The sequence below is a fragment of the Dysidea avara genome, chromosome 2 (genome assembly GCF_963678975.1).
Source record: "Dysidea avara chromosome 2, odDysAvar1.4, whole genome shotgun sequence".
Lineage (NCBI taxonomy): Eukaryota > Metazoa > Porifera > Demospongiae > Dictyoceratida > Dysideidae > Dysidea > Dysidea avara.
In genome coordinates this window covers 53,545,701-53,566,342 of record NC_089273.1, presented here as the reverse complement: position 1 = coordinate 53,566,342, position 20,642 = coordinate 53,545,701, and the positions used below count along the sequence as shown (strand labels likewise).

The 20,642-nt window shown below is 37.1% G+C and overlaps 1 protein-coding gene across 1 annotated transcript in view; it reads right to left on the bottom strand.

Moving 5' to 3' along the window:
• Positions 1–20,642, bottom strand: part of LOC136247677 (1-phosphatidylinositol 4,5-bisphosphate phosphodiesterase beta-4-like) — a 74,106-nt gene that overhangs the window by 13,550 nt on the left and 39,914 nt on the right. Inside the window, exons 21-29 of the mRNA XM_066039505.1 lie at positions 17,507–17,591; positions 17,309–17,381; positions 16,996–17,047; positions 16,488–16,539; positions 11,405–11,507; positions 10,775–10,933; positions 10,157–10,361; positions 9,474–9,547; positions 9,338–9,424 (exon numbers count right to left, since the gene is read on the bottom strand). Of these exons, the coding sequence (XP_065895577.1) occupies positions 9,338–9,424; positions 9,474–9,547; positions 10,157–10,361; positions 10,775–10,933; positions 11,405–11,507; positions 16,488–16,539; positions 16,996–17,047; positions 17,309–17,381; positions 17,507–17,591 (890 nt within the window). The remainder of the gene's footprint in view (positions 1–9,337; positions 9,425–9,473; positions 9,548–10,156; positions 10,362–10,774; positions 10,934–11,404; positions 11,508–16,487; positions 16,540–16,995; positions 17,048–17,308; positions 17,382–17,506; positions 17,592–20,642) is intronic.

Below are 20,642 nucleotides of genomic sequence, written 5' to 3'. Positions count from 1 at the left end.
TCTACATGGTAGTTATTTGTAATTGAACTCTCTCTAAGGTGATATCTTCTAGCTGATCTCTCTACTGGATGACTTGTTTCTAGCTGATCTCTCTATAGAGTTATAACTTTCTCTATAGAGATAAAATTATAACTTGTTTGTATAGCTGAACTCTTTACAGGGTGGTTTTTTTTGATTGGTTGTTAAACTCTCCAGCTACACGGTGACTTGTTTGTATTACAGAGTGACTTGCTTGTAGCTGAACTTTCTACAGAGTGACTTACTTGTAGCTGAACATTGTATAAAGTAACTTGTTTGTAGCTGATCTAGATGAACTGTCTACTGGGTAACTTTTTTGTAGCTGAACTTTCTACACAGTGACTTGTTTGTAGCTGAATTCTCTACAGAGTGATTTTTGTTGTAGCTGAACTCTCTACAGGGTGACTTGTTTACAGCTTCAGTGTGACTTATAATGTTCTGAATCTCTACAGCGAGATATTTGTAGCTGAACTCTCTACAGGGTGACTTGCTTGTAGCTAAATTGTCTATAAGATTAACTGTTTGTAGCTGAACTTCCTACAGAATAACTTGCAATGTAATATAATTCTATAATGGCTAAGTTATAAACGTAGCTGAATGCTCTATTAGGGTGACTGTTCTATTACAGTATCGCGATCTCGCATATGCTACACGTAGTTGGCTTTGGAATCATAACTCAGTGGTTTGTATTCCGATTCTTCTGTACTACTGCAAGCACTTTCTATGATGATTATTCCAGCTACACACCGATTTTCAGCTTATTGCTCTAAGCGGTTTGCCTGGTAGGAATGAAAACTAATAGTTTTTTTTATTCATAAAAATCGATCGCGTAATTGTGACACAGGTTGGATTTTGTGTCATATCTCGATTACCGTTATCTGGATTCCTTTCAAACCACAAAAAGGCACTCCTATGATAGTTACTCCATCTACATAGCAATTTTCAGCTCACTCCTTCAAGGGGTTTACCCTGTGGGTGTGACAGAACTTCGACCTTATTTTACACAAATAATCGGTCATAACACCGTGAATATTCATCGGATTCCTACCAAACGTGGTACTGAGATTTGCCTTAATGAGCCCTTTAAGTGTGCCAAATTCCAGCCCTATTGGAGCATGCATTCGTGTTTTATGGTGGATTTTGCAAAGTGTGCGAAAAGAAGTAGAAAAAGAAAAAAAAATTAAGAAAAAACCCAAACTTTGGCCGCTCGTATTTCAGAAATGGCTGGAGCAATTTTCTTCAAATTTGGAATGTAGACTCCCCTACCTAGTCGGCACGTCTGTAGAAAATGTGGTATCAATCGGATAAGGGAATACAGAGCTACAATGGTATGAAAATCGTGTTTTCTTTCTGTTAATATACTCACGGTGTGGCACACCGGCTTGTTGGCTAGCACGACACACTACCGTGTGTCTTGATATGCTGTTGGTTTTTTGCTGTATGTTCATGACCTTTAGCTCAATTTCCTTTAAACCGCAAAAGGTTTGAGGTTCAATAATTAACTTATCCACGTACCGATTTTCAGCTTCTCCCATACAGCCTGCTCTTGGCAACTCCAGCCATGTCTTAATCCAGCGCTCTAATCCAAAAATATCATGTAACACAAATTGTGTACAATTGAATAAAATTAATGTAATAAGTATTCGTTGGATGTTTAAGCTTTACTGCTTGTAGGCGTCAGATTCAATACCATGATTCTCACAATTTAAAGTGCAATCTCACATTCTCACATCTCCATGGTCAGATAATCTCTTATTGTAATTGCATACTAATGCATCCCTTATGTAATGAATGCATGAAAATTGCATTTTATTTCTTCCTGTCATTATACTCACAGTGTGGCACCACTACCACGTGTCTTGATTCAGAAACATTGTGCTAAAGGAATGCCAATCCATGTGATCAGTACATACAGTGAAACCTCACTTAGTGGTCACCTCATTGATAAGACCACCTTGTTATAGTGGCCAGGTCCAGAAAATAAATGTATCTTCCATACTATTCCATTGATTTAATTTTTGTTCATAGGGCCACCTCATTAATAAGGCCAGTGGCCACATACTGCAAGACCAAACTGGCAAAACTAACAGAATATTCCCGTAATAAAGGTGCCAGTTGAACAGACAGTCAATATATCACTGCAAAAATTGCTGCTCCTGAGTACCTGCCAAAAGCCATGCCAATAGTTTTAGCAGTGTGCTTCATGCTTTTAGCAGCCATTATGCCTCAAGTAGTGAATAATCCTATCTGTGAATTATGATGAAACCTGTAGTGTACGTAAGTATAACCAGGTGTTGATTTGTTGAAAACCTTGATAATAAGGCAATTTTGTTTTTGGCCAGATTAATGAGGTTTTCATTAATAAGGCTACCTCACTAATAAGGCCACATATTGCAGGTCCCAAAGGTGGCCCTATTAACGAGTTGTCACTATCTTAGAAAATAAGTAGTACATAGTAAGCAACAGTTTTGGTAATATCCAAAGCTGAGAGGAAAGGGCACAACATACGTACATGCTGAGTAAATGAAGGTTGGTCACTCGTCATCAAATATCTCGTAATCTTAAAAGAAAAGTTCAACTGATTCAACCCCAACACAACAATGCTAATTTCAGGTGCCATGTTTTATTATGTAATCACACATAAGGCTATGATACAGGACCAACCTCCTCAGCATGCTGAGTGTGCTTTCCATGTTGTTGGTCTAATGTGAATGTAGATGTGAAAAACTTAGGTTTGAGGTTACTCTTTCTCTTTCTGCCCCAGGCCCGGTTGTATTTCATGGACTAGTGGACTGGAGTACTGTACTCAGGTTTTTAAATATATATCACATAATTATTTGGGCAACTGGTCGTAGCTATTGCTACAATGAATGTAAAGTATGTAGGTGAACCTGTATACTTATGCTTATCTTACAAGGGGTAGTCACTACCAATAGCCCTGTAGAACCATGAGATCAAGGTTTATGATTGACAAAAATAGATCTTGATTGCTTGATTTCACCTGAAAAGGACCTTGATTGCTAGACAGTTTAACACATAGTTTTCAAAAATCTTGCTTTGTTTTTGAATTAGCATGATCACCACTTTCAAGGACTTCTTGATCACTTGATTAATGGCCAACTGCACTCTTGATCTCTTGATTTGATTTTGATCCACGCTCTACAGAATTATGTGTAGTGACTACCCCTTGCTTTAGGATTATCTCTGTTGGCATAGTCTCTGACTTGCCAAAAGGTACAAGCGATGTCAAACAGTGAAAAGATTAAGCCTGTAGTTTTAGCCATTATCAAGTTATGCTTGTCTGAAGGAATCAGTCAGTTACTCAGTCAGTCAGCCACTAAAAATTCTGTTTAAATTTTTTGTGCAAATAATACCATACCTGTTTCACTGCCCATACAAAAGTCCCAATAGTTATGGGCTAATTTGATTTGATTCTCCATTTGAGCCATAGCAACCAGACCCTAACAACTGTTGCTTGGCAACCAAAGTACAACTATGGTGTTAACTTGGAATAGCATGGGCAGCAGTGAAATTTGGGATAAATACCACTCTTGCTGCATTGAAAATGGAAATTTCATTCTCGTGAAAATTTACCTATTTTCAATGCAACACTCGTGGTATCTACCCCAAATTTCACTGTGACCCAGTACAAATATAACAAGGAAATAAATAAGAAAATAACAAAGCATGGGTAAGTTGAATACAACTAGACACACAAATATTATGAGATACAAGGTTAATTATATACTGTTCAGTTCATGGCCTCTCAATTAGTACAATTACTCTACTTCCCTTAGGATAACAAGTAGGAAACTTCTTTCATATCTCCTTATTATACAGCCCAAAGTTAAAGGGATGGCTTAATAACTGACAGCAGATCAGGCAAACAGCTACTATTTCAGTGTCGCTGGAGAAGACAAGGCATTCATAACCCCAAAAGAGTGATCAAGAATAAATCAAGCAATCCGTCAAAGTCCCCAGTAATCAAGACAGATATAGTTGTCTTCACCTGCTCCAATTTTATACTTCTACCAATCTACCAGCTCTGACAGCCTTCTCCCTACCTGCAACATTTCTCTGAACTTCATGGATAAACAGGTTTGACTTGATGATCTTGTAGCGCAGGTAGGCAGACACAAACAGGATAAGCACAAAAGACAACACATCAGGTACTAATTAGATTTATGGTGTTTACCAGATCAGATAGGAAACTAGAAGATTACAACAAATAAATTGTTAACCTTTCTTAACGTCTTATCTTTCAGTATATCAAAAATGACCATCGAAGAGGAAACAATTATCAAAGAAGCTGACAACACCAACAAGAACCTGTTCATATAAAGGAAAAGTGACATTGAAAATGTCTAGCACTCCACCAGATCTATTTGACGTATGGTTGTATTAGCCTCCAAAGAAACACTCTTACTAGATGGAACTTCTTCACCACTACACTGTGTTGACTGTTGTGACACTTTGTGATGTCATACGATGTCACATGATCAATGATAAACAACACATCATTAGTTGACACAATTTGTTGACAGTTCACAGACTTTCTTTAGCTGTTTATTCCACATATGTGACTGAATTTGACAAAACAAGGCTTCGACGCACAAAGCTTTGTTAGGAGATATGGCGATTTTAAGGAATCATTGTGTAATAACTTCCCAGTGCCTACAGCAGTGCAAACAAAATTTGCACCAATTGTTCATCTGTTCACTAGCTATCACTGAGTGGGTGTATGCATTTCTGATACCCAAAATTTGCCCTGTTTTGAGCAGCTTTTTTCGAGCGGGTAATAATATCACAGGTGGTACTAATAGGGTGGGAGGGTGGGGGTGGACGGTGGTCTTAATATACGGGTATAAAATGAAGCAAGAAGACGATTGGAATCCAGAGGCCAAGTTTGGGCTCTCCATGACCCTCCATGGCCCTCACATTACTCCAAATTGACTGAGAACACTATTGGCGAGCTCTCTGTGATCTCCCAGCTCACTACACACCATTATCACAAAGCCATGGCCATTTAATGGTGCCAATCTCACACTCGTGGCTTTGACAGGGTCGGAAGAAAGCTGCTACAGAAACCAGACTTGTCAGTGCTGAAGGAAGTACAGTGTGAAATATGATAGTGTATTAGACCAGCAATCCATTTCTGGTAAAATCGTAAGTTTGATTTTGTGTGTGTGGAAGCCTTGCTATGTGAAATCCGGTCACATATTACAACTTGGAGCTCCTATTAGAATTGCAAAAACACCAATTTGAATACAATATTTCTCACAACCAAGTGTAACCCCATCAGCCTATGTCTTCAAGCCTACTGGGATTACTCTATATTGTTTCTCTTTTTACATTTTGACAGTACAGCCTGAAATAGTATCTTTTCTGCTACATGAGAAGCTAGAGTTTGTTGCATTCAGTGAAACTTACCATCTAACCTATCAACCTTCTTAAAAATTATGAATATAGTGGTGCATTAAATGAAATAAAACACTTGGATACTGTGCTACATCACTTATGATCTATTCAAACACATAGTATTTTGGGCAAGCCTTACAGATTTAATGCAACAATGCACTATACATAATGCCTGCATGCTATAAGGAATTACATGATGAGGAAGGTGAAGTTGAGACATCACTGATTATATTGCACTCCCTACATATTGAGTAAATGAAATCAATGACATCAATTTCTTCTAGATAGATGAATAAAACGTGATAGTCGTTTCATTGTAGCATAAGAACTTGGAACTTGAAGTCAGGTCTCTAGTGGGATAGCATTCACAGATAAAATCATTGCTGGTGAGAAGTCGATGTTTAAGTACAGGCTAAATGTAGACAAAACTCAGATTCTGGCTGTTGCGGCTCCTCTGGTGCATTCCTAGACTGCATGTTGTGGGGGATCAAGTCACTACTGGGTCTGGAATTTTTTCTGCATTCTTCAACATTACAGTTACATGTTTCTGACTCCCTGTATTGACAGGCTTTAGCCTTCTCAAAGGTCCCTAGTGGGATAGCATTCACAGATAGTCTCTTTCCACAAAAAGCCAATGAAACGAACACATGGCAGCTTATATGCTCCAGATTCAATCATTTTAAAAATTATTTTGTCATGTAAACAGTAACACTGCAAATTGCTGTAGAGTACTAGTGCGTAGTTATGCTCATTACATACTTTTTTATTGTTTTATCATTATTGTACAACTGATCGTGTACAGATAAATCACAAAAAGTATATTAGTAAACATTACAGTACATTAAACAAAGTAATACAGAACATTAAAATAAGACATTGCGGTACATTAAATAACTAAGTAAGACAATGTGTTGATTTAATTGAGTCCAAGGAGGCTGAATCTTTAACTACTTGGAGTTTATTACATGGATCGATGACAATATAACTACGAAGCAAGCTGCATGATGTTGGATTCTTTCCAAACTTTGTTTAAGGCGGACTGCCAAGTAGCCCAAACAGTTGCTGCATACTCTAATTGTGGTATTACTAGTATTTTATAAACAAGTTCCTTAGTTGTAGTAGAGGTGGGTAAATAACAAACTAAGGGTTTTGTTTGCTTTGGATGCAATTTAGTTAATATGTAAGTTACACTTTAAGTTAGACTGTATGATGACTCCTAGACACCGAAATTCACTTTACTTTTGTGCAAAAAATTTTATGATAAACTTTTCATGTAAAAATATTTTCATATGATTTCCGTGAAGGACTACTCTACTGGAGTAGTTTTGATCTTATGTAAAAATTCTGTGTAAGAAATTTTGTAAAGTTTTGCATACAAAAATTATTTTACAATGAAAAGAAAGCAAACTATGGTACTTATAATTGTCTTTTCATGATAATGGTGGGTTTTGCATAATGTAGGTTGTCGAAACCTTATGCTGACTTGAGAGATTTTTATGCTATAACATTTAGTAACATTCAGTTCCATTAGCCACACTGTACACTATTCAACTAATCTTTCTGGAATAGGGCAGAGTCATGGACTGATTTGACAATATGTAGGTAATCTTATTGATATGGAAACGAAGCCTTCTGGAATGCTTTGAATTTTTTGGAGGAAAGGCTTGAATACTTGTACTGCTCCACATGAACAGTCAATTCATAAGTTCAACTTTGGTCAAGTAACATAATTATGAGTGATGATTGTGTACTCTTTTACAAGTTGGACCTACCTAATGACTGTGAGGTTGTACCCAGAGTATGGAAGGGAATATAAACATGTCCTGGGGTCATTGTTTATTAGCTTTGTACCTAGGGATGTGCTGATTTTGCTGGCAAATTTTTTGGAAAAATATGTTGGTAAAAGCAAAAAGCAAAATGCTGGAAAAATAGGTGGAAAATGGGCACCAAGGAATGACAACTTAGCATAATATTATTTTGTATGAAAAAGATCGAGATACTCTAATAGAACAGTCACATATAGTATTAGGACGGCATATGCTCATAGGAAATGGTGACTAAAGATTGAGATACTCTAATAGAGCAATCACTATATACGAAAGATTCTAATAGAGCAGTCACACATGCTTGAAAGCTTGAGATACTGCAATTAATTTTTACTGATGCTCAGCAAAATAGAAAATTTTTGAGCTAAATATTGAGCAAAATAGGTAATAAATAAAAGAATTGCTGGAGAGAAAAATAGATGGGAAAAAAGCAAAATAGGCTCATCCCTATTCGTAACTTAACAAAATTTGAAGGCAGTTTAGCTAAGATACAGTGTACAATTGTATGTGCCGGTATTAACCCATTGGTATGATGTGTCCTGCAGAATTGCTACAGTGTACACATTTAATAACAATTACTAAGGACAAGGTTTTCCCATTCCATCATTCTGCCACCTTTATGAATACTACTAGCTATGTAGATAGTTTGGCTTATGAAATAACTTTTCTTTAATTAATTAACCCCCTCACCGCCAAATTTGTAGAGGCTCCAATCTACTGTTTCTAAACTGCTATAACTTACACACCATACCATATAAATCCTATAAAACTATATATCAATTTACTCGCTTTAGAACAAGGAATTCGATTATGAAGTTGTTGTTTACACAAGAGCAACCACAAATCCATTATGTAACTTTAAAGTACGAAAATCAATCTAAGTAAAACCAAACGTAAAATTTCACTACTTTACAGGCTAGCACTGTTTATAATAATACAATAAACATCGCTAACCTGTTTACAGTTGAAGTCATTATCTCTAAGTCAGGTTTTCCAGCATTTGAGCAAGTGCGCATGCGCATACAAGCACGAGCTCACTGTTTCGAGGTGTACAAAGGTAGCAACACACCTATATAATCCCTCTCCTTACTGTTTCTCTTTATTAGTAGTGCCATTATCATGTCAAAGAATCGTCTACAATGCTTGTTATCGATGTTCTGAAAGTAAAACTAAGTGAGGCGGGAAACTGACAGCAGTGGCAGAGTAGTAAAGGGCTTGGGTACCGTATATAGGTGTGAAGGTCCCTGGTTTGAGCCCTGGAGAAATATTTTCCGATGTTTTTTGTGCACATTTTATACTTCTCAGCAACTGTTCTATTAGAGTATTTCGATTGCACTTTTCTCACATGTGTGGTTTTGCTGTATATCTCCTTAGCTAATACTCTCAGTACTTACAAAGGTTTGCACTATGATAATAGGATCACGTATAGACCAATTTTCAAGCTATTCTGTTAAGCAGATAACCCTGTAGGCGTGACAACAAAATTCTTTTGTGTGTAATTTTCAAAATTGCAAATTATTCCATAAAAATAAGTTTGATCTGTATAAAAATTGGACTGTAAATGTACTGCATTATGCTCTTACTGCCCTCCAAGTTTAAGTCAATTAAATAGAGCACACAAGAGTTATTGCAAGTGTACAAAAATAAAATTTACCTAAGAAGATTAAGAAGAAAAATATGAAGAACTTTGAAGGTGCATATCGCAGTGTTTGTTGGGTGAATTCAGCTCAAATTTGGAATGGAAAGTACTCTGCCCCAAAGTTTCTGCAGCAAAACTGGTTAATTTCTGTTCAGGAACTATTGAGCTACATATGAATGAGAGAAAACAGCCTTTTCTTGGTTTCTGTAAATACACATTTATCTGTTGTGCGTCCACACTAGATGGACTTGGCAGCACAACACACCATCGTGTGTCCTGATAAGTATGTAAATTAACAGATTTCAGCTACACTTATCTGAAAATAGACAAAGCTGACATACAGGTGGAAGTTCATGCAACTGTGATCATTACCCTCTAGGCACTGTTACAAATGTTGTTCAACACCAGAGGGACAAAATAAATACACAATACACACCTTATGGTTTTGTATGGCATCATCTTTGGGTGTGATGGCAGTCATGTTCCTACTCATCACATTCAGTAACATCTGATACTCTTCAGTCTAGAAATATAAATACCACTATATGAGGAAGCAACACACTGTTACTCACTTTAGTTGATTCAGCAGATGATTTGGACATTGTTGGCTTATTAGTAGTAGGATCCGTAAAACTGCTCACAAGGTCTGTAGAGAATAAAACAATGTGTGAGTAGTCTGTAGTGTACATATAGTGTGTGTAGTGTAGTACAGCATATACACTACCAGACATCACAGATTGAGAAAAAGAGTGTGCAGCTGAGACACATTTGCACTTGGAGTCAGTGTCGGCAAATCCAGGACTAGTAACCTGCAAAAGGCTATGCCATGTCTCATAGACGAAGGTGTGGGCATCCGAAGTCCCACCTTGCAGTATGTGAGACAAAATTTGCTTCCCAGTTTACACCAGGTAACTAATTAAGCAGCTGGGTAGGCTGGGGGAAAAGTAACTGGACATTGAACCTGGAACCTTTTGAATATCAGGCCAGTGCTCTAGCAACTTGGCTCAGCACATGCACACTCACACACGCACACACACACGCACACAACACACACATGCACAAGGATGTGACACACACTACATGCACAACACACATGCACACAAGCACCACACATACACACATACATACATGCATGCATACATACATACACGTGTACATGCATACACACACACACACACACATACTTACATACATACACACAATATGCGCATGTACTACACCAGGACAAACAAACATGCCACAACACACTACACACCTTCCATATTCTCAGGTACAAAATTCTCAATTTTGATATAGACAAATAATGAAGACAGCAGTAATGGTTGACTGTGTTTATCCCTCAACAACACAAATCGATATCCTGATCTGATCACTGATAATGGTAGTACTCTCTGACCAACCAAGTTCTCTTTGTCATCAGTAACTGAAAACCTTATTAGGGATAAGTCTGGTAGAATGATCTAATTATGAGAGGATAATTATAGTAACATTGACAATTCTAAATATGATAAATTATGGTTATTATCCTAATTATACAAATTGTGACTATCTCAGCAAAAAACCAGCCCAGTTCACACCATTTCCAAACTTTACAAGATAACACTGCCTGTGATGTATTAGGTAGTAGATATACACCTACTTTGATTCTAGAAAATCTATTTTTTCAAGAGCAAGGAATGCATTTTTAAAATCCCTACCCATAGGAGTTGGGACCTTTGCAAATAATAATAATTCAATAAAGAAGCGAGGCTATATCTGGATAGTACAGTTGTCCATTTCAGTACTAATCCACTGGAATTACTTGTTGTTACAATTTAAATCTTTTTACAGACACATCATCACCATTGGTACACTACATAAAGGCCATATTAACCTTTTCAAATACAAAAGCTTCATCAGGGTTCTCCCATTTGGGGTGTGGTCCAGCCTGATATCGTGTCCTGTTTCCTTCACAGACGGTACCCGCTGGTAACCCAAATGTCTCAATATTAACCATATTCTGTCTGCCTGATAAGAACAGTCCAGAAAGGATCTGAGGAAGAATCACATCATTATAATTAGAGCTGGGTGATATATTGGTATTGTTAGTAATCTGTGATATTTAAGTTATACAGGTTTTGATACCACCTGTTTTTTTAACACCACAATGGCAATATGGCCTCCCCGTGGGCTTGTTTCATCCCATATTTAGAAGGTAACCAGATATGTGACAATGTTATTTGTAGGCAGGTGGTGATGTAGCCAGTTAACCAAACTATGTAAACAAGTTTGTGGTAATTTGTACCTGAGGCTTGCTGAGCTACCATGGGTATTTGGTGCTTTTGTTGAGGTAAACAGCAGTTACTTTAATACCAATGGCTTATGCATTAATGCTGTGATATTTAGTAATATCATGATACTTTTATGGAAGGTATATATACTGTTTGCTATTTTTCAATACCACCCAGCACTAATTATAATATGTACAAACTTCAGGTACACACACACACACAGAGTTACTCACCTTTACTGTAATCTTCATTGGTACAATATTCTCAAATTGTTTTTGAAAAATATTGAATGGTTTAGTTAATGCATTACATAATACTGATGGCTTCAATAAATACCTACACACAACACAAGACATACACATAATATTACACTACCGAAGGACCCTTTTAATTAACCCCTTCGCCGCCAAATTTGTAGAGGCTCCAATCTACTGTTTCTAAACCGCTATAACTTACACACCATACCATATAATCCTATAAAACTATATATCAAATTACTCGCTATAGAACAAGGAATTCAATTATGAAGTTGTTGTTTACACAAGAGCAACCACAAATTCATTATATAACTTTAAAGTATGAAAATCGATCTAAGCAAAACCAAATGTGAAATTTCACTACTTTACAGGCTAGCACTGTTTATAATAATACAATAAACATCGCTAACCTGTTTACAGTTGAAGCGATTATCTCTAAGTCTGGTTTTCCAGCATTTGAGCAAGTGCGCATGCGCATACAAGCACGAGGTCACTGTTTCAAGGTGTACAAAAGTAGCAACATACCACTCCAACCTATATAATCCTCCTTACTGTTTCTCTTTATTAGTAGTGCCATTGTCACATAAAGGAATTGTCTACAATGCTTGTGATCAACATTCTGAAAGTACGCGATTGCATCATCTAACCATGCAATAGTTAGCGAGAGACCAGTTATCCCTGTTCCCGCTCACTTAAGGGCGTGCCCACTACAGGACAAGCGCAGGGGCTACTAAAATGCTCGACTGAAGTTTCAGAATGTTTAGAATGTGATGCTATGGGCATTTATAATCGAAACCACCATATGGTGGTTGTGGCGCTGAGAGGGATAATCTTATATATAAGTGACTGTTCTATTAAAGTATTTTGTCAATAGATGTATGTCTAAACAGAGCAAGTGTGTGGTCTATAAACCATGTTACTTCAAAGGCAAATTTCTGGGTAGATACCTTAAAAACCCTGGTACATTTAAGTTAAACTACGGCTGGCTATGGTAAATTTTAATCTACCATGGCCTTTCAGTACACTGTACTGCCGTTTTCTTTATATAAAACTTAAGCTGAAATTGATTGTGGGAATTTATTGGTCACGTGATGAAACTGTTCATCCAATTTTGCATCCTACAGTACTCAGATGGAAGCAATTTGTCACCCTTGCCTTGAGAAATATTGGTTTAAGGCGAGAACTAGTGCTATAGCATATTCACAAGTAATTTGCAGCATTCTCAAATATGGGCCATGCCCACTTTTTGAGTAACATGAGATAATTAGTGGTGTGCCAATATCGATAGTAGTATTAGTATCGGCCCTATTTTGGTGGTATCAGACTTGTATTGTTAGAACTATAAATGCTTGATACCAACCGATAGTTTAAATGATGTCATTTATTTACTTTTCAAAATGGCGACATACATAGCAGATCAAATGGAGGTGAGCAAGAGCTCAGATCCAGACTTTTAAAAGGGGAGTTCCACACTCTAGAATTGCAACTTCAGCCTAGCTTTAAGTCAAAGACAAAACAAAGAAAGAAAAAAGGTCATTACCTGCTGAGAATAGCTGCCTCTCACCATAGATTCCCTCACCAACTCTATTTCCTTATTTATAACTACATACATAGTTTGCTACACTGCTCCTCTTAAGAATATAGTGACTGCTCTAGTAGAGTATCTTGATCTTGACTAGAGTATCTCAAGTGAGAAAAGCTCTTTCAAAAGGGGAGTTCCATGGAACCCTTCGAACCCCCACTGGATCTGCCCCTGCTGATATAGCAATGACCGGAATTTTATTGAAGGAAGCCACTACAGTGGAAATGGTAGTAAGCCAATGAAATAAGATTCAGTGAAGCCATAAATGATTGTTATATTTACGTAATTGATAGCACCAAAACCAGCAATCTGCAGTTGATGAGATTATCAATGTGTTTAGTAAGCTGGTTTATTAACTATTATTCAAATCACTAGCTGTTTCTTGTGAGAAATGCCTGTGGGGCAAAGTGTCAGTGTTGGATTGATACCGACCATTTCTTGCCACAAATGTATTGGTTTTGGATTGTGAGTGAAAAAGTGGTATCGGTGCATCGCTAGAGTAATCATTCTACAGCAAAGTTTACCCCTATAGATGTTTAGTAAATGTTGTAAACAGTCTGGTAAAACAATGTATATAGTAGGTTTAAAATACGGCTAATTTAACTTTTCTATAATACCCTTAGGACTTGCCTACATTTGAACGTAGTCAAAATGTTACTTGCTGCTGACCCATAATTGAATTTTACAAGTTGGTTTACTGTATATAATAAGTTTAGTGGTCAGTCTCGTATTGGCTTGGGTGATTAATTGCTTGCAGTTTCTTAGCCTGATATTGCCATGGTACATATTAGTTGTATCACATGCCCTCATGATTTGCCTGACGTGTACACCCACACCCTTGACCCTCAAGTTTGGATGTACATATTAGGCAAATCACTCAGGCCCAGGATACAACTACTACTTAGAGTTACTAAAATGAATCACATCCATGAGTTCTGTTTTCTGGACAAATTTACCCAACACTTTTGTGGTTTAACTGATACACAGGTGTTTGGATAATGTGGTATTATTTTATACAAGCATAAGGAAAATTAGAAATTATGCAATTGAGTAGGGATCATAGGTGACCAGATCTGTGAAATGGTGCATTTTTCAAATTCTTTATTAGTGAATATTTATGATCTTCTTAGCCAAGTGTATGCACTGGCCAAGTTTCAGCTTTGCATGCCAACAAATTTTGGAATTACAGCCCTACAAAGTAGCAACAACAGAAAGATCAATTTGTACAACAAGTATTGAGGAAATAAATTACAGGTGCTTATAAAAATAGTTGTAACTTAAACACAATGCAGTGCAGAATTACAACTTGCACCATTGTGTTTGCCATGAATAGGGGAGTCCATTACTGGGTAAGTTTTTCCAATGGCTATTAAAGTAATACCATAATATCATCATATTAAGGTATACTGTTTGCTATTTTAAAGTACTGCCCTGCCACTGTGAAGTTCACAGTTAATACCTCTACTGGTGATAGAAAGAGGGGCATGGCTAGCCAGAAGGTAGAGACAGGCATGCCCCAACAAAACACTCAAAATATTATTGTTCATGCTTGCGATAAAGGCTAATGCTATCACTTATGGGCTAGCCAACATACGGTGTTGTATTATTACAGCTTACATAACTAGCTACGTAACTATATTTCATTACTGATTGCTATCAGTTATCACTTATCAATGTAGGTACATTCATCGAGCATAATCACACGTGGCACAACTGTACTCCAAAAATTTCACCCACAATCCCTTAGAACTATATTGTCAATATTTTAGTGTAAATACAATGTATCACAGTTACTTATGTTAGCCACAGCCTGTGCTGCAGTGCTAGCACACTGACGGTATGATGTGGTCACTCACTTCACCAGGCAAATTTTAAATGCCACGTATTGCATGAAATCCCAGTTCATAACCTGTCTTGCTAGTAGTGTTGTTCCAGTATCAGCTAGTTATTTCAGTTCTAGTTCCAGTTTTGGAACCATAATCTTTAAAATTACAGTTCTAGTTCTAGTTCTGGAACCATAATCTTTAAAATTATAGTTCTAGTTCCAGTTCTGGAACCATAATTTTTAGAATTACAGTTCTAGTTCCAGTTCAGGAGCCATGACATTTACTTGATATTCTAGAACAACACTTATTTTAACTTAAGTATTACCAAAAGCCCATAATGAAATATGGAGACTCTATATTAAGTTATATAAGCTAATATGCTACAGGTTTATACTTGTTTCATATATGTAGCTAATACTGTATAGTATGTAGCCAATACTGTATAGTAGTTATCAGCATTATTACACTAACAACTATAACCCTAACACTCTATAGGGTGGTACTAAAAGACTTGTAGCTACATGTAAATATCAAACACTGAACCAGACATAACATGTGACTGAGCCAGCATTTTGCATTCTGTTCTAATATTATAGCTAATCAGTTATTTCAAGCAGTTTTTAGCACATTGATGTATACATGGTTGTAATACATACATCTTTTATGAAGTTATATACTACATCAAGTGCTTTTGTCTGCAGATAAATTCTGGTCTTATAAGAACATAAAATCTCATTGGCAAAAGCTGTATGGTTATAACCAATTCCAGTTCCAGTATTAGTTCCAGTACTTGATAAAATTTCTTTATAGTTCTAGTTCTAGTTCCAGTCTTGAAGAAAGTAAAATTATAGTTATAGTTCCAGTTCCAGTCTTAGGAAAAGCAAAATTATTGTTCCAGTTCCAGTTCTAGTTCTAGAACTGGAACTGGAATAAAAAGGGCAGAAACTGGAATTATTTTAGTTCCAGTACTGAGAACTGGAACAACACTACTTGCTAGCAGAACTTTTAAGCTTGTAATGGATCCGCCTGACTGACAAAGTAAAAAAAAACTTAGACAGGCATTCCACTGCACTGTCATACAAAGATACAGTGTAATCAACTTGAGAAAACAATCTTGGTAAGTTACATTTAACACTTTATCACCTCGTAGGCAGTAGTTTTATAGTGTCATCTGCCTGGTCTCCTTTGTCACTAGCGAGTTGTGACTCCTGCAATCCTGGTCACTTCGAGCAGGTCACTTATCTTATTAGGTTTAAAAATGCTGAGTAATTTAGGATAAAATTAAGTATGTCTATAATTTTTGTTCGGCGAATTCACAAACGAGTTGAATGTCATGTGCGCATTCACTAGCAACCCCTGGTGATAGCTACCATGTAGTAGCACATATAATTTCCTTCAGCACTCGTGCTGTAAAGCCTTAATAAATAAAATAAATAATTTATAGTCATTTGTGTCACAGTTACTGGTAAGCTTGTGACAGAGGTTAAAAAAACCACTTAGTGATGGTGGGGGGGCCTTTGGCTACGCCTTTGGATAGAAAACTGCCTGAGATGTTACAGAGTGTTTGGTGAATGTATTCCAGTAAGATGTGTTCTTCTTAATGTTATAAACTCTTTGATACAGTATTTAATACATTGTATACATCACTCACCCACAGTTGAGGTTCTGTTCAAACTTGCCACAGTTCAACTGCATAGACAAGTCTAAAAGTGGACATGACAACTGGCAAATGTTACACTAGCGTATTTGTGAACTATTATAGGGTGTGTGTGTTGTGTAGTGTAGTGTGTGTGAGCAAAATAGCACAATATTCAGTGGTGTATGTATTCTTAAAAGGAAACGACACCCCTAAATTTTTGACAACCTGTTTATCAAGTACATCTATCTAGATATCAAGTCAACAGTACTAGTATGTACATAGTATATACACCTCTTAACTAAGGACACCTCTTTACAAAGGACAAAAACTAGTTTCCCAATGGAGTCTACTTAAGAGGGCTTCTACTATACTCAGCTACGAACAGTTCAAAAATTATTATATTATACCAGAATTATAGAGTAGTGGGATCACATGATTTAAAGCAGTAGGATCAAATGATCACTACATCATGATCCCATGATCCAGTATATCAGGATCACATGATCCACACAATACCCACCTGAAGTTTGAAAGTTCAGAGCTACCATTTGACAACCAGCATCCCAATAGAGCTGTAGGGTGTAGAGTAATGATTATAAGTGTGCATATGTGTATTTGTGTGTCTACGTGTGTGTGTGTGTTTGTGTTACGAACTACATAGCTCAGTCTATGTTATTAATAGCTATGTACAACATGATGGAATAACAAAAGATGCTATGTATATACATATGTACTACAAGGATTAAAGCCATGATTAAAGTTTGTAGAACATTCACATACACACACCAATATAAGGAGAGTACAGCAGTCACTACACTAGTTACATTACTAACTTGTGGTGGAAAATTTGAAGAGTTGATCCTCTTACGAGCTGGGTAGATACGAGAGAATTGACGAGCATTAAACCTTGTAATGTGTTAAGGAGTGCATGTTGTGTGTATGGATAATAATGAAGACCATCTCCACCACACATATACACTACACACATACAGACACACATACAGGACACTAACACAGAGACAAAAAGATACTTCACGAAGGCAGTAGGGTTATTCAACAAGTTCTGCATAGCCTTATCTTCATCCAATGAGCACACGTGATTGGAATGGTTTACCTCTAGAAGTGTATAAGAAAGGTAAAGTATTAGCTGCTACATGTGTATATAACTTCTATTATCTAAGTTAATGGTAACGACCACTGTAGTGTACCATGAAAATTATGAATATCAAGACACACGGTGGTGTGTCGTGTGGCCCAAGAAGCTGGCATGCCACATCGTGAGTATACTAACAGGAAGAAAGAAAATGTTATTTCACAATTTTGTAGCTCCGTGATCCCTTATCCGATTGAAACAAAATTGCAACAGAACTGCCGGCTAGGTAGGAGAGTCTGCATTCCAAATTTGAAGAAAATCACTCCAGCTTCCGAGATACGAGCGGCCAAAGTTTGGTTTTTTTCTCTTCGTTTTTCTTCTACTTTTCGCACACTTTGCAAAATCCGCCATAAAACATGAATACGTGCTCCAATCGGGCAAAAAATTGGTACACTTAAAGGACTCATTAAGGCGAACCTCAGTACCAAATTTGGTAGAAATCCGATGAACATTATTTTTTTTCACGGAGTTATGACCGATTATTCGCGTAAAATAAGGTCGAAGGTCTGTCACGCCCACAGGGTAAACCCCTTGAAGGAATGAGCTGAAAATTGCTATGTAGATGCAGTAACTATCGTAGGAGTGTCTTTTGTGGTTTGAAAGGAATCCAGATAAAAGCCATCGAGATATGACACAAAACCCAACCTGTGTCACAATTACGCGATCAATTTTTATGAATAAAAAAAAACTATTTAGTTTTCACGCCTACCAAGCAAACCGCTTGGAGCATTGAGCTGAAAATCGGTGTGTAGCTGGAATACTTATCATAGAAAGTCCTTGCAGTAGTACAGAAGAATCGGATTACAAACCACTGTGTTATGATTCGAAAGTCAACTACGTGTAGCAAATGCGTGATCGAGATACTCTAATAGAACAGTCACCCTAGTAGAACATTCAGCTACATTTTTAACTTACTCCACTTTAGAATTATATACACTGCAAGTTATTCTGTAGGGAGTTCAGCTATAAACAGTTAATCTTATAGACAATTCAGCTACAAGCAAGTCACCCTTTAGAGAGTTCAGCTACAAATATATCACTGTAGAGATTCAGAACATTACAAGTCACACTGAAGAGAGTTCAGCTATAAACAAGTCACCCTGTAGAGAATTCAGCTACAAAAAGCCACTCTGAAGAGAGTTCAGCTATAAACAAGTCACCATGTAGAGGGTTCAGCTACAACATTACAAGTCACTCTGTGGAGAATTCAACTACAAACAAGTCACTGTGTAGATAGTTCAGCTACAAAGTAACTACCCAATACAGATTTCATCTATATAAAAAAGTTAGCTACCCTTTGGAGATCAGCTACAAACCAGTTACTTTATACAATGTTCAGCTACAAGTAATTCATTCTGTAGAGAGTTCAGCTACAAACAAGTCACTCTGTAGTACAAACAAGTCACCATGTAGAGAGTTCAGCAACCAATCAAAAAACCACCCTGTAAAGAGTTATCCATACAAACAAGTTATAACTCCATAGAGAGATCAGCTAGAAACAAAAGAGAGAGCTCAGCTACAAACTTAACAGACTACACTGTAGAGAGTTTAGCTAGAAACAAGCCACCCTGTAGAGAGATCAGCTAGAAACAATCGTAGAGAGATCAGATAGAAGACATCACCTTGCAGAGTGTTCAGGTACAAACAAATCACCCTGCAGATAGTTCAGCTACAAAAAAATCACCCTGTAGAGAATTCAGCTACAAACAAGTTAAACTACAGACAGTGGGATCAGCTAGAAACAAATATCTTGTAGAGAGTTCAGCTACAAACAAATCACCCTGTAGAGAGTTCAATTACAAACAGATAACCCTATAGACAGTTCAGCTGGAAACAATTCAGCCTGTAGAGAGATCAGTTAGAAACAAGTCATCCAGAGATCAGCTAGAAACAAGTCACCCTGTAGAGAGATCAGCTAGAAGAAGTTACCTTGTAGAAAGTTCAGCTACAAAGAAACCATCATGTAGAGAGTTCAGCTGCAAACAAATCACCCTGTAGAAAGTTCAGCCACAGACAGATCACCCTGTAGAGAGTTCAGCTAGAAACAAGTCATCCTGTAGAGAGATCAGGAAGAAGATCAGGTAGAAGGATCACCTTGTAGAGAGTTCAGCTACAAACAAATCACCCTACAGATAGTTCAGCTACAAACAAGTCACCCTCTAGAGAGATCAGCTAGAAGAAGTTACCTTGTAAAGAGTTCAGCTACAAAGAAATTATCATGTAGAGAGTTCAGCTGCAAACAAATCACCCTGTAGAGAGGTCAGCTAGAAGAAGTCACCTTGTAGAGAGTTCAGCTACAAAGAAACCACCATGTAGAGAGTTAAACTGTAAACAAATCACCCTGTAGAGAGTTCTGCTGCAAACAAATCACCCTGTAGAGAGTTCAGCTAGAAACAAATCATCCTGTAGAGAGATCAGCTAGAAACAAGTTACCCTGTAGAGAGTTCAACTAGAAGAAGTAGCCTTGTAAAGAGTTCAGCTACAAAGAAACCACCATGTAGAGAGTTCAGCTGCAAACAAATCACCCTGTAGAGAGTTCAATTAGAAACAAATCACCCTGTAGAGAGTTCAGCTAGAAACAAATCACCCTGAAAAGAGTTCAGCTACAAACAATGATAGTTTCAGCTACAGTTCAGTTATGTAAGAAGTCACCTTATTAACTACAGTATGTGATAATCATTTAGTGTTAAATATACAAATATTTAATCAGACAAAAGCTATACACACAGTTACTTCCTTTGTTCCATAATTCCTACAGTAAAGAAAAAAAAAAGTTAAAAGGAAACACCAAAGCCAGTTTATGGTTGGCTTTGTGGTTTGCAATACAAAAAGAAGTGATATCTAAACCAAAACAGCCTAGCTGTAAAAAAAGAGTGTGGCCCCCAAAAGGCCAGGGTGAAAAAATGTGAAATCCAAGGTGGCAACCAAGAAATGGCTGTGATGGTAGGTTAATGGCAAAAATTTTAATTACGACAATTCGGGTGAATTCGGTGCTGAATCCTAGTGGAGGAGGC